We start from the raw sequence: 15,321 nt of genomic DNA on the forward strand, positions 1-15,321 counted from the left end.
GGACCCACCCATTTTTCAAGTGACCAGAAATACTGGAACATGTGACTGACATGTTTCTTGTTGCCCAGATGTGCCCTGGTTGACTGATTTTTTTTCAGCAATTAATAGCTCTGGATGTCTTCTCTTGGTTTGAGCCTTTTTAGCTGTATAGGGGAGAAAACAAGCAATTTTGAAGCAGAGAGAAAATCGATGGAGCCATTGCACAAGCACTGGGAATAGCCAATACAGCAATTTGGAATGTGATGAGAAAAACACAAACTGCTGGTGTACCATCAAGTAGACATCAAACAGGTTGGCTATGGAAAACAACTGTTGATGCATTGTCAGAGCTGAACATTTTAACACAGGCAGGGCTGAAGGTATCACAATCCACCATTTGAAGAAGACTTTAATTGCAGAAAAATAGAGGCCAATTTACAAGATACAAGCCATTTTTTTTACAAAGTAAAATTTTGCAAAGAAATACAGAGATGAATCAGAAAAGTTCTGGGACCAATATTAATCTCTTAGAAAGTAGAGAAACAAAGTGTACAGTATTTGAGGATCATCTGCTCATGATCCAAAAATTCATACATGCTCATTGGTCAAGCACTGTGAAGAGAGTGTAATGCCTCTAATATCATTTGGAGGAACTTTACCTTGCAGCCAGACAATGACCTTGTATATTTGTAATCACACCATCTAGTGTCACCCATATGAGGATGAGGTTCCCCTTTGAGTCTGGTTCCTCTCAAGGTTTCTTCCTTTACCAATTAAGGGAGTTTTTCCTTGCCACTGCTGCCTGAGTCACCTCAGACTTGCTCATTGGGGATAAATACATATACATACATACATACATACATACATACATACTCACTGTGAACTATATATATTTTGAATTTTTATTATCCATCCATCCATTTTCTACCGCTTATCCGGGGCCGGGTCGCGGGGGCAGCAGCCTAAGCAGGGACGCCCAGACTTCCCTCTCCCCAGACACTTCCTCCAGCTCTTCCGGGGGAATACCGAGGCGTTCCCTGGCCAGCCGAGAGACATAGTCCCTCCAGCGTGTCCTAGGTCTTCCCCGGGGCCTCCTCCCGGTTGGGCATGCCCGGAACACCTCCCCAGGGAGGCGTCCAGGAGGCATCCGGAACAGATGCCCGAGCCACCTTAGCTGACTCCTCTCGTTCTGTAAAGCTGCTTTGAGACAATGTCCATTGTAAAAAGCGCTATACAAATAAACTTGAATTGAATTGAATTGAATTGACCCACAACACTGGCAAAGATCATGTTATGGTACTCATGGTGAACACAAATGAATCAGAATTCTTGCAGTAGAAAATAGATGGAATGACAGCATTAAATCTTGGTTATCCTTCACCAATTTATCCAGTTAGAAATCCACACCGGTAACCTTATTTGAGCCTAGAGACTGCGCCATGCTACTAAAATTGATGGAGACCGAGAATCGAGGCCGTGAAAATAATTTATGACAAGCTGCCCACTTAGCAGACAGAGGGCCATAAAGAAATAAGCCTGTTCTGTGAAAAAACGGGACAAGTTACAAAAATATCCCAGATTGTAATCCATCCAGTTACCTCGTTATAGCATTTGTTAACTTTGGGGGCAGCATTTCAAGGCACTAGACATCAGCCCAACTTGGATGAGGACGTGTCACAGAGCATTCCATTCCTCTCTGAACGTGCACCAGTGTCTTGCACACACAAACTCTTTCTTTGATCAAATTGCCTTAGAATTCATTTGTATTGGGGTCACTCTGGCTAACAATCCACAATCCAGTGATATCCTGGAAAGTAGTAGGAAAGGGAGATCACTACCTGGAGTCCATATTGTAATAAAACCTCTTTCTCTTGTTAATCTACTTGGACAGCCTTGAAGTGAAACACAAGGTTATAAACCTCAAATCATTCATCGATTCATCAAATTTAATGCAAAGTTACCTTCATATGTACAGTGGGACTGTGCTGTTGACCTTCTGTCTGGTACCACACCCTCCAGAGGTCATCCATACCCTTCCAAAACTAATTGACATCAAAGAGACAATTGAACATGGGTGCCACTGACCATAAACATTTTCTGCCGTGACTGAGTTTTTAATTGAGGGAAAAAAAAAACGTTGGCCTTTTGCCCTTGCATCAATTACCAGGAATTAATTTAGTCATTATCAAGTACCAGTATCCTCTCTAGACCAGCTGCCATAGAACAGGTGAAAGGAGCCAAGGTTTTCATGAAATTGGACATCAGAAGTGCATACAGTTGGATTTATATTCAATAGGACGATGAGTTGAAGACTGCTGTCATCACTAATTCATGATTCAAAGACCACTTCAGGGCAATATGACTATTTGGTGATGCATATTGATGTATGAGGAGTTGAAATAGACCCGTCTGCATGGCAGGATTTAGATCACTGGTGAAGCGGACAATGATGCAACTTGGAATATTTCATCGAGAAATAATCAACAGGCCATGTGGCATTTATTTTTACCCATGTTTCACTTCACCATCACATATAGAGTGAGATCAAAAAACACCAAGCTGATCAAGTCAAGTCAAAAAGCTTTTATTGTCATTTCAACCATATATAGCTGCTGCAGTACACAGTGAAATGAGACGACGTTTCTCCAGGATCATGGTGCTACATAAAACATAGACAGAGCTAAGGATTAGTAAGTTAGTCCTAGATACATAAAGTGCAACTTTGCAACCTGAAGCAAAAAGTGCAGGACAAGATAGACAAGACAGTGTGGGATAAGAGACAGTGCAAACAAAAAATTATGAGACGATACACAAAAGACAATGCACAAAAGACAATAAACGGAAACAGTGTAAATACTGAATGTACAGACAATATTACGTGTGCAGAAATACTGGAATGAACACAGTATTATAGCAGCAATTTGTCAGACAGAATGTGCAAATGGCAAAAAGTGTGCATAAAACAGCATGTAAACAGTTTGATGGATATATATATATATATATGTGTGTGTATCTGGTGTAGGTCCGTGCAGTCCATGCGCGCGTGTGTGTGTTGTGCTCAGTACAGTTCAGTTATTAAGGAGACTGATGGCTTGTGGGAAGAAACTGTTACACAGTCTGGTCGTGAGGGCCCGAATTTTTCGGCACCTTTTTCCAGACGGCAGGAGGGTGAAGAGTGTGTGTGAGGGGTGTGTGGTGTCATCCACGATGCTGTTGGCTTTGCGGATACAGCGTGTGGTGTAAGTGTCCATGATAGAGGGAAGAGAGACTCCAATGATCTTCTCAGCTGTCCTCACTATCCGCTGCAGGGTTTTGCGATCCGAGATGGTACAGTCCCCAAACCAGGCAGCTGCTCAGAATGCTCTCAATGGTCCCTCTGTAAAAAAGTAGTCAGGATGGGGGAGGGAGATGTGCCTTTCTTTGTAAGAAGTAGAGACGCTGCTGGGCTTTCTTGGTGATGGAGCTGGTGTTGAGTGATCAGGTGAAGTTCTCCGCTAGATGAACATCAAGAAATTTGGTGCTCCTGACGATCTCTACAGATGATCTGTCGATGTTCGGCAGAGAGTGGTAGCTCTGTGACCTCCTGAAGTCAACAACAATTTTTTTAGTTTTATCAACATTCAGAGAAAGGTTGTTGGCTCTACACCAGGCAGTTAGCTGTTGCACCTCCTCTCTGAATGCTGACTTGTCGTTCTTGCTGAAGAGACCCACCACGGTCGTGTCATCGGTGAACTTGATAATATGGTTCGATCTGTGCATTGCTGCACAATCGTGAGTCAGCAGAGTGAACAGCAGTAGACCGAACACGCAGCCATAGGGGGCTCCAGTGCTCAGTGTGGTGGTGCTTGATATGATGTTCCCTATCCGGGATGATAGTATTGAATGCTGAGCTAAAGTCTATGAACAGCATTCGTACATATGTGTCTTTATTTTCCAGTTGGGTGAGGGCTAAATGGAGGGCTGTGGCAATGGCATCGTCCGTGGAGCATCATTTTGGACGATACACGAACTGTGGGGGGTCCAGTGAGGGTGGTAATTGGGTCGTGATGTGCCTCATGACGAGCTTCTCGAAGCACTTCATAACAATGGGTGTGAGTGCGATGGAACGATAGTCATTGACACTGTAGATTCCATTGGGATGGGGACAACGGTGGTTGTCTTGAGGCACGTAGGAACAACGGCGCTGCTCAGGGAAATGTTGAAGATGCCAATGAAGAAATCCGCTAGCTGTTCTGCACATTCCCTGAGCACCCTGCCAGAAATGTTGTCTGGTCCAGCAGTCTTCCGTGGGTTAACTCTGCATAGAGCTCTCCTCACGTCGGCTGTGGATGGACAGAGTACCTGGTCATCAGGGGGAGGAATGGTCTTTCTTGCCATTACGTTGTTCTGCACCTCAAATCGAGCGTAGAAGTCATTCAGCGCATCTGGGAGGGAGGCATCACTATCACAGGCCCTATTATGTAATCATTACTCCGCAAATACTGAGTTTCTCAACACAGAACTTTCCCAGATCTGTTGGCCTTTGTTTTAGTTTTAGGGTGACTTTACATTTTAGAGAAAAGAGTATAAGTTGGTATAAAACTAAGAAAAACAACCATCATCATTATTTTACCATTTAAGTTAGTTTAAACAATTTTATAGCACAAGTATGTCTCTGGGATGTGCAATATTTGTTTTTCTTTCAGATCAACATGCTGTTAAATTTCAGTATGGGTGAGGACTGTCCATGTCCTGAGGACATTAGGGAGGAACTCTATGAATTCCACAGTGAACTTTGTCTACACTGCGGTAAGTGTAACATTCCAAGTAGGTAAAATATTGGTATTTTTGAAAACAGTTCAGTCTGCAGACTTTACATGCATGTTATATAATTTTTGCAGAGCATCAGTTACCATTATGAGTCTGGTCAAAATGTGTTCAGAATTTTAGTAGCCTAGTGGCGAAGGTGTTGGACCTACAATCAGAAGGTTGTGAGCTCGAATCCCAGCTCCACCAAGCTGCCACGTCTGGGCGCCTGAGCAAGTCCCTCTGGATAAGGTTGTCAGCCAGTTGCTGTTGGTGTGTTTTAAACAGACAGCAGGAAAAATGTTTGTGACCACAATAAAGTTCAAGAGTCAAGAAGCTTTTATTGTCATCTCAACTATATACTGTATAGCTGTTGCAGTACAAGGTGAAATGAAACAATTCTTCAGGACCATGGTGCTACATAAAACAAAGACAGCGCTAAGAAAAGAGAAAATTGGACAAAAAAGTTGATCAGCATTTCAGATTTACCTGAAATATGCAATAGAACCTCATCTTATCAACAAAACATGAAAGGCGCACATAATTAAAGGTGGGGTCTCCGTTGTTTGAAAGCCAATGTTGACATTTGAAATCACCAAAACAAACACACCCCTAACCCAAATGGGTCCCACCCCTGTATTGATAGCTCCGCCCACACATACATACGTAACCCAGGAAAATAATGGAAAGAAATGTGTCTTTATCATAGCTGAAGGGAAGAACAATACGATTGCAGATAAACAAACAAGCAAAAATGACACACAAGCATAATCATGCAAAGGACGGCATATATTAGTTCTGTGAAACGAAGCAAAACCAACGTTACTCACCTATAGAGAAGGAAAAAAGCGCCTAGGCGTCTTAAGTAAAGTTGGCGCATATTCACAGATTGGAGTTATTGACTCGGAAAACTCCAATCTGTGAATATGCGCCAAATTCCCGCTCCTTCAGTTCTCTCCAGCGCTGGAAAGCTGATCCTATATTAACACGTCCTACTTCTTGCCTTATCGTTAGCCTTTCCTCGCTTTCTTTCTTTGTTTTTATCCTCCATGTCAATGTTAAAACCGCTTTCTGCTAGAGGGGTTTCCTCCGAGTCACACGGTTTCCTTTCCCAGTCTAGGGACATCTGTTTTAGGCTGACTGGCAACTCCAAATTATCTATAGTATGTAAATCAGAGTGTATGTTTATTTTGTGATGTACTCTGCGATTATGTTGATGGTATAGTTTCCAGGTTCCTGTATAAGTGGTACAGAAAATGGATTGATAGATGTATATAAATAATTGCAAAAGAGTACCCAGAGTGTTTTCGCCTGGAGCATTTGACATACAGATACAATGCAATGATGACAAAAAGGGAAGAGAAATATTATTCAAATATTTTGGTCACAGACAACAGCATAATGCTTCTAGAGTAGCACTAGAATTACTCCAAAAATACTCTGTGTCTGTTTTCAGGTATTCCGATGGAAGAGGAGGAAGAGGATCAGGACACGTCTTTCAAAGGCCGTCTGATGGCTCTAGTTAACAAGATCAAGGGGCAGCGGCATAAAGCAGAAGAGAAGCCAAAAGAGAAAGAGCAAGCCATTCCTTGTAAGTATAATATACATCAAAACATTGTATGACATTTGACATTTATAATCATACACAGAATAATTTTGGTGTGAAGTGCACTCAATGTGCATAGTACAAGTATTTGTCTGTAATTAAACATAGTTTCTAGATGTTGGTGTAGTTTGTTTTGGTAGCATTTTGAGATGATTCATCAGCACATTGATGTGGTTGCTTAACATTCATCATCGAATCATTGGATTCTGTTTTTCTAGCCTTGCTAGTCAAATTGGAATACAGTATACCATCTATACATACAGTACAGTACATGCGTCCATATTCATTTCCCTACCCACTGATATTAAGCTTAGGTTTATTGTCCCGTTTTATCCTGAGCTCAGCATTCTTCCACCACCTGTTATCCCTCAAGACTTCCTTCATAATATCTACCGCTAATTGGTTGATCTATAAAAAACTCACTAACCATTAACAAAAACAATGAAACAATGATGGGATCGTCTGTCCCATCAGGGAAAATTAGAAGCTTTTTAGAATTATATTGTTTGATTAATTAGTGTCACATATGGCAGTTTCAGCAACTCCGAACCACGCGAAACCATGTCCTTAGGATTAGCTATCCCTCTGCCAGCAACCCTTCTGGTGGACTGGCAGTGAAATGCTCCAACAGTCTTTAGAATTAGACTCACTGTGGTTTGCTGTGTGTCCGTTTGTCAGCAATTCTACAGAAATGGCAGCTTTTTTTTTAATTGTATAAAATAATTGCTTCTCATAAATGACTGTCTGGTTCAGCCTGCAGTCAGCCTAGATTTAATTGGTGATGGATTAACGAAGCCCTAATAGTCACTAGCCACCCACAACCACAATCAACCACACACTCACACATTTTACTCACCCACACACAACGTTATACACTCACAGACCACTTTAATATTAAAAGTTATACATATGCTCATTTATTTCATTATCCTATGTGACTTTGACTTTGATCCTCTGGGCTCTTCACACACAACACTCACTAAAGAATGGTGTGAAAAGCAAACGTCTTGTTCCCGATGGAGGTCATAGGAGACTGGACAATGGAACAACACTTCAAACTATGTGGAGGAAGAACTGCACCAGCAGAAATCCACATTGTGAAGAGGAACCTGACACTATATTGGGAACAGGCTCACGAAAACTATAAAGTTGAAGTTCACAAAAAGACTAAGGGTCTGGATCTTTTTGTAAAGAGCAGTTATTTGAATTGTATTAGCCTTCCTGTCAGTTCAGTCTTCACTATTTATTATCTATGTTTCTAACTACAGTATCATAATTTTCACCTAAAATCAGTTTCGTTGGATGTCCTATTGCTTATTCATTAGCCGCTAAGGTCATGGTCTGTCAGTGTGTTTCGAATGGTAATGAAACACATGGCCCTTCAGACTTGTAAATGAAATGTTTGGTTTTATTCTTGAATATATTTACATCATGCAGGCAAGATTTGACATTGAGTCCTACAGAATGGTGAGTGGTTCAACATCTAATCTCAAGTGCTAACAATAAGGCAAGGCATAATTAAACAGCACAGATTTGTAATCACCTTTCCTTCTCTGATATCTGTGATGAGGAAAGATAACATGTTAAGAGCTTTTAAGGATCAGGTGATTCAGTTTAGTTTTAAATAAACAAATGAAAAACTTTCATTTAGGGGATGTGGTAGCTCAGTGGGTAAGGTGTTGGTGATCGGAAGGTCATGGGTTCAAATCCCAGGTCCTGCCACTGCCAGGGCCCCTGAGCAAGGCCCTTAAACCTCAATTGCTCCGTTGTATAAATTGAAATAAAAAAAAGTCACTCTGGATAAAAGTGTCTGCTAAATACCAGAAATGTAAATGAAATAGAATTGCTGTAAGCATACAGTATCTAATGCAAATACAGATTTTATAATATCACATTATCATTTTGCACGTTTTGTATGATACGAAAAGTATTTTAATGAATATAATTACATGTAGATTAGGCTGAAAGATAACGACTGATTATTAAACATTTAGAATGATGTTAAAGACTAAAGAAGCCTTTATTCACACCTGTTTTGTTTGGTAAATTTCATATATCGGGTTTGATTGGTTTCACATTGCACTGGTTCTCAAGTATACCAGTTGTTTAGAATCTTGGGTGGCTTTTAATTGGTCAGGCATATTGCGGGACTTATAGACTTGTTTGTTTTTTTTTTATTGTTTTTTGCATCTCTTTTAAAGAAAATATACAATTCCTATTCATTCCCGTTCTCAAATAATGCCCAGCATGTCTGGCCATTTCACCATGGTTTATTTGCAGTCTAGAAAAAAAGAAAGGGCTGAATTTTCTCCTGCAGGAAGACCTTATTTTTCAGTATTAACACAAACATATGCGTTGAAATTAGTTCATGTGAACAATCATCGAAATTATGTAAAGTCTTATTATAGGCTAACAGATGTAAGTACAGTAAGTAATCAAGGAATCCCATTGATAGTATGTAGAGCTGCATGAGACTGCCTTTACAGTATTTACAACTTATTGACCTTATACTGTATACGAAAAAATGTAGTTTGACCTCTGTCACATGACCTCTAGTTTTAATTTTACACGTACACCTGTATGTTATACAATATTGTTTATAATTGTTTGTAAAAACATATAGTAATTGACATAATTCCTTATTTCCTACATGTGATCTAGCTTGCAATAAAATGTATTGATAAATAAAAACTGGCTAATTTTACTCAATATGCTTTTTACTATAGCAAATCTCAAGGAGTTGATCTCTCAGACCATGGTAAGCTGGGCTCAGGAGAGCCACATTCAAGACCCAGAGCTGGTGCGTGCCATGTTCAGCCTACTGCGGAGACAATATGACAGCATTGGCGAGCTGCTGCGTGCTATGCGCAAAAGCTACACCATTAGTGCTGCATCTGTGCACGACACCATTCACCTGCTGGCCTCACTGGGTCAGATCCGCTCATTGCTCAGCGTCCGTATGGGCAAAGAGGAAGAGCAGCTCATGATTGATGGCCTCAGGTATGATAATATTTTACTAAATTTAGAAATAATAATATTCCTAATGGGGGGGGCACGGTGGCTTAGTGGTTAGCACGTTCGCCTCACACCTCCAGGTTCTGGGTTCGATTCCCGCCTCCGCCTTGTGTGTCTGGAGTTTGCATGTTCTCCCCGTGCCTCGGGGGTTTCCTCCCCTGATCCAAAGACATGCATGGTAGGTTGTTTGGCATCTCTGGAAAAATTGACCGTAGTCCGTAGTGTGTGATTGCGTGAGTGAATGAGAGTGTGTGTGCCCTGTGATGGGTTGGCACTCCGTCCAGGGTGTATCCTGCCTTGATGCCCGATGACGCCTGAGATAGGCACAGGCTCCCCGTGATCCGAGGTAGTTCGGATAAGCGGTAGAAAATGAATGAATGAATGAATATTCCTAATAGTGTATAACATGGGTAATGAGATGCTTTTGAGAGAGATTCTTGGTGACGTTTGCATTTTTGGGTTAAGGCATAAAATTCTCTTGAACATAAACACCATGTGTATACAGTAGTACATAAGCAGACAGTTTGCCAAAGTCACAATTATCTGAGGAGAAAAAAAGATTAAAACAAAATGTTAGCTGTAATTAGATGTATGTCAATTAATTTTTTTATGTCAAAAAAAAAATCAGGTAATAATATAGTGACAGTTAATCAGTCAGTATATATTAATGACTGTTTTAGGGTACGAGCAATCTGAAGTGTTTTACTTCTTTTAGTTGACGCTATCATAGTGGTGTTTTGCAACTTTTCCCATTGCGCTCTATCTTTTAGTTCTACACACAATGTCTTCATTATTCATAGGATACTGGTGTATATGTGAATAGGAGCACACGATGATAGATGGTGTAGCTTGGAGGGTGATGTATTACATGTGCATTCATTTGCGAGTTTGACATGATTTATGGCACTGAAGAGCCATTCTAATCATGTAAATTTGAGGAAAATGGGAGGCATTTCATAGATAATGCAAAGAACGGTAATTATAGGATGCAATAAACTCAAAGGCTACTGTGAGCTCTGTTCCATTTCTATTAGCCCTAATTTCTTCTCTTTTTTTTCTTGCATGCATTTCAGTGACATAATGAACAATAAGGTGTTCTACCAGCACCCGAACCTGATGAGAGTACTGGGCATGCATGAGACCGTCATGGAAGTTATGGTGAATGTGCTGGGGGGAGGCAAGTCTCAGGTACTGCTTAGCTGTTGTGGTGCGTTGTATGCTCGTTTGTATGAAACAGCAGTGCTACTAATTGAGTTTATGCGAATTTCCTCTGGGTTCTCCACATTCCTCTTGATAATGTTGCAAAAGAAATTTCCCCTAGTTGTGAATGAGTATAATGTGCCCTGCAGTGGACTGGTACGCTACCCAGAGTGTTTTCGTAATTTTCCTCACCAACCCTGAATTTGTTAAAATGGGAAATGAAAGTGAGCGTGTGAGTAAACATGTATTACTACTGACGTCAGTACTTGATGATAACTAACACAGTAATATACCTTATCATTATGATGGTGCATTACCATCAATTCAAATGATATATTATATTGTATTATATTATTAATACCAAATTCTTTTGTCTTTCTAACACTCTTACGAGACCCCGATCATAAAGATTTTAAATGTGCATAGGTTTTACTGTAGACATGGTCTTGTATTTGGCCTTAATCTAAATGCTGATTGGTTCCTGTGGGACATACAGTAGTGTAGGGAGACTATTTGTCTTTATGTGGATTAATGAGGCCTGGACATTTGCAACAGCAAACAGAAAGTACCTTCATATATTGTGTACTTTCTTACAGATTGTAAAAATGGCTAGTTCATTAGGATTTTTAAGATTAATTCTTAAGATTAAAACGTTCATGGAGGTTAAATATAATGTAAATTTTTTTGATACAGTACTACAAATCAAGTGATGGATGTCAGTCTGGGAACCAGTTATGTAATATAATTATATAAAATATTATATATTTATTGTTATATATCCTTTTTTTTTTGTAACGTAACACATGATGTAATATGAGCACCAGCAAACACTTTAAAACCCTGCAGAGATTTGAAAAAAAAAAAATAAATAATGCATACTATTCAAAGTTTGATGATTGAATAACAAGTGTTTGTACATGTGAGTGTTGCTAATGAACATGCTTTGCTTACCTGGAACTTAAATTAATTATCCACCTCCATTCACAGGAAATTGCTTTTCCCAAAATGGTGGCTAGTTGCTGCCGCTTTCTGTGCTATTTCTGTCGAATCAGCCGACAGAACCAGAAGGCCATGTTTGATCATTTGAGTTACCTGCTAGAGAACAGCAGTGTGGGTTTGGGTGAGTTCCTGAACATGAAGCTCCGTACACATCAGAACTGCTCTGTTTACTATCTGAATGATTTTGAGCCTATTAACGAATAGATTCATATTTATGAAGGCAGTCAAAGGTTGACAAGGCTACATTTAAATGTAAAATATAAATATACCTCAGTTTTCCTAAAACTTGATAAAGAGTTCAGAAAATAGGTCCTAAGAACAAAACTCATACTTCATCATCTATTTTGCACATTTTCTTAATGGGGCAGCTATTATTGATAAAAAGTATAATTTTTAACTTAATTTTTAAATCAAAAGTTTAAAAATATTTTTTAGGTATATAAAATTATAAAAATGATGTGAAATACATTGTATTACCGTTGCATTTTTTTTTAGCTTACTAACCTATGTTGGGTTTCCTATAACAAACAGTATATACACTGCCCTCTGCTGGATGTTATGAGTGATACAGCAGTGGCACGGATTAATAATAATAATAATAATAAAAAAAAGTTACAGAAGAAAGTACAGTTGAAAAAACATGAAGATGTTTGTATGTGCATCTCCATAGCTTCTCCATCAATGAGAGGATCCACTCCTCTAGATGTAGCTGCTTCTTCTGTAATGGACAACAACAGCCTTGCACTCGCTCTTGAGGAACCAGACCTCAACAAGGTGTGTGTGTGTGTGTTTGTGTGTGTGCATGTATGTGTGTGTGTGTGCGTGTGTGCATGTAAATGTGTGTGAAAGAGAGAGAGACAGAGAGAGAGAGAGAGAGATTGAAATTTGGAAGCACTTCTTGATGGGAATTTGAAAATGATTAAATGATGAAATTGTGTGTGTGTGGTGTGTGTGTAGGTGGTAACATATCTGGCTGGCTGTGGACTCCAGAGTTGTCCCATGCTCCTTGCCAAAGGCTATCCAGATATTGGGTGGAACCCAATCGAGGGAGAGCGCTATCTCTCCTTTCTCCGCTTTGCTGTCTTTGTCAACGGTAAAACAAACACAAATTAATATGAGTATGTGATTTAACACCGGGGCACGGTGGCTTAGTGGTTAGCACGTTCGCCTCACACCTCCAGGGTCGGGGTTTGATTCCCGCCTCCACCTTGTGTGTGTGGAGTTTGCATGTTCTCCCCGTGCCTCGGGGGTTTCCTCCGGGTACTCCGGTTTCCTCCCCCGGTCCAAAGACATGCATGGTAGGTTGATTGGCATCTCTGGAAAATTGTCTGTAGTGTGTGAATGAGAGTGTGTGTGTGTGTGCCCTGCGATGGGTTGGGTGTATCCTGCCTTGATGCCTGATGACGCCTGAGATGACGCCTGATGACTCCCCGTGACCCGAGGTAGTTCGGATAAACGGTAGAAGATGAATGAATGAATGAATGAATTAACACCAAAAAAAGACACTTCCTCGCTTCATTAATGATTAGAGTAACTGAGGAACCTTCATTTATCCCCATAACAATAAGTCATTGTTAATATTGTACAACGTATAATTTGTGACTCATGATATTGATGCATCAATTGTTTTGAGAATATATTCAAACATATACACAGTCCAGTGCAGCAGAGATTGTATTCTCTTTGCTCCTCTGTAGGTGAGAGTGTAGAAGAGAATTCCAGTGTTGTGGTGAAGTTGCTGATTCGTCGACCTGAGTGCTTTGGCCCTGCGTTGCGTGGAGAAGGCGGTAATGGACTGCTAGCTGCCATGAAGGAAGCCATTAAAATATCAGAAACGCCAGCACTAGACCTGCCCAGCACCACCCAGGGCCGAATCTCTGACACGTAAGATTAATACACACAACCCACACCACTGTATTACTGTCATCATGGGGGGTTTTAATTGAAATGTATATTACTATGGACCAGAACATAAAATCACCCACCACCCCCACTTTTTTTCCTGCACTGGTTATGAAATAAAATCTGTTTTTAAAATGATATTTTCTGTGCAGTCTTACACTATTTTTTTCTGCATTAAGGGGGCAATGCAATGCCGTTATCTGTCATTGTACCTGTATTGTAGCTGTAACCGTAGCAATTTACACAACATAACTTTATTCAGCTCCTTGAACCAGACACCATATGAATCTGTCCTCCATGGTAATATTACTGAGTGAGCAACAACAACAAAACAACAATATGCTTCGCAAATTAAACTCATTAAAAGTTTGCAGCAATAAAAACTACAATGTATCTGGGACATTTTCACAATGTCAAACTGTCATCCCTTAAGCAGCATTTAAATGTCCTTATGAAAGTTTAGAGAATGTTTTCTTTTAGTAAAGATAGAGAATATTCATTTATCAATGTCTAAAAACATGGGCAACGAGTGAACAAGTTGTCAAATCAAATGAGACAACAGAGAAATGTTGTCCTGTGCATAACATGCAGTCTGAATGAGCATGGAGCAGCAGCTTAATATAAGGGGAAAAAAGTCTCTTTTTTTTATTTTTTATTTTTTTTATTTATTTATTTTTTTAAATGATTTTTTTTTTTTTTTTTTTTGCTATTTGAGCAAAACACTGCTGGGGGAAAAAAAGCATTTTGCATTTTCTGTTTGTGTCATGTCATGAATCTGGTCCTTGTTCCATGGGCAGACTTTGCACGTGATGGTTTTGCATACAATGTCTGCATGTTGCCGATAAATCCGGTTAGAATTGTACACCTACTGTATAACCATTAACACAAAACCTTTTTTGCGTGACCATTTTTTGGAGTTGTAGTTTGGAGGTAATTTTGCTGAAACATGGCAACCCTATCTATGAGCTTCAGCAATCTGTACTTTAAAGCTCCAAATGAAATTAAAAAAATACAAACCTCATTCTCACATGACTTTTTTTGTTGTTTTGTCCTGTACTCCACCAGTTGTATCCACCATATTGAATTTGTATTCGTATTTGTTCAGAACTTCAAAGTTCAAACCAAATAATCCCACAAATAGCTTAATTTATTTCTTTTTTTTCATCTAAAATCTTTGTCATAATATAGTATAATACCTGTGCAAAGTGAGCATTGTTGCATGCTGTAGAAGTCCTGTTATCGTTCTCATTCTCTTAGGTCTACAGAGGATGAGGAGGAGGAAGAAGTGGTTCACATGGGCAACGCCATCATGTCCTTCTACTCAGCTCTCATTGATCTGTTGGGACGCTGTGCACCTGAAATGCATGTGGGTTTCCTTTTATTTTTATTTTTTATAGTAACATGGACAATATGTAATGTTAGGATTGTTTTATGCAGGATGCCTTGTTGCGTTGTAGGATAAATCTGCAATGTCCCTATACAGTGTGTTTAACCTCAGAATTGTATGCATTTTTTTTTTTTTATTAGTTTTTGCTTATTTTTATAAAGGCTACTAGTCCTGCTGCACTTTACTTTCTATCTCTGGCCCTCATTCACACAGCTCATCAATAAGGGCAAAGGAGAGGCTCTGAGAATCCGTGCCATCTTGCGCTCCTTGGTGCCCACTGAAGACCTTGTTGGCATCATCAGCATCCCACTCAGAATGCCTGTAGTCAATAAAGGTAGGAGTGTGATCATTAGCTTATTATTTAAACCAGAGACACAAGTTTAAGACTCGGTAAAATGACAAAACAGATAAATAAGGTATTAAAATAACACTGAAAGAAGGGGCTTTT

At 39.7% G+C, this 15,321-nt stretch overlaps 1 protein-coding gene across 1 annotated transcript in view; it reads left to right on the forward strand.

Moving 5' to 3' along the window:
* The window catches only part of LOC132852817 (ryanodine receptor 3), a 177,375-nt gene that overhangs the window by 114,935 nt on the left and 47,119 nt on the right, over positions 1-15,321 (forward strand). The window contains exons 37-46 of the mRNA XM_060880264.1: positions 4,665-4,767; positions 6,221-6,355; positions 9,097-9,370; positions 10,459-10,573; positions 11,573-11,705; positions 12,255-12,358; positions 12,542-12,677; positions 13,282-13,468; positions 14,744-14,852; positions 15,087-15,207. Of these exons, the coding sequence (XP_060736247.1) occupies positions 4,665-4,767; positions 6,221-6,355; positions 9,097-9,370; positions 10,459-10,573; positions 11,573-11,705; positions 12,255-12,358; positions 12,542-12,677; positions 13,282-13,468; positions 14,744-14,852; positions 15,087-15,207 (1,417 nt within the window). The remainder of the gene's footprint in view (positions 1-4,664; positions 4,768-6,220; positions 6,356-9,096; positions 9,371-10,458; positions 10,574-11,572; positions 11,706-12,254; positions 12,359-12,541; positions 12,678-13,281; positions 13,469-14,743; positions 14,853-15,086; positions 15,208-15,321) is intronic.

Source organism: Tachysurus vachellii, chromosome 10 (assembly GCF_030014155.1).
Source record: "Tachysurus vachellii isolate PV-2020 chromosome 10, HZAU_Pvac_v1, whole genome shotgun sequence".
Lineage (NCBI taxonomy): Eukaryota > Metazoa > Chordata > Actinopteri > Siluriformes > Bagridae > Tachysurus > Tachysurus vachellii.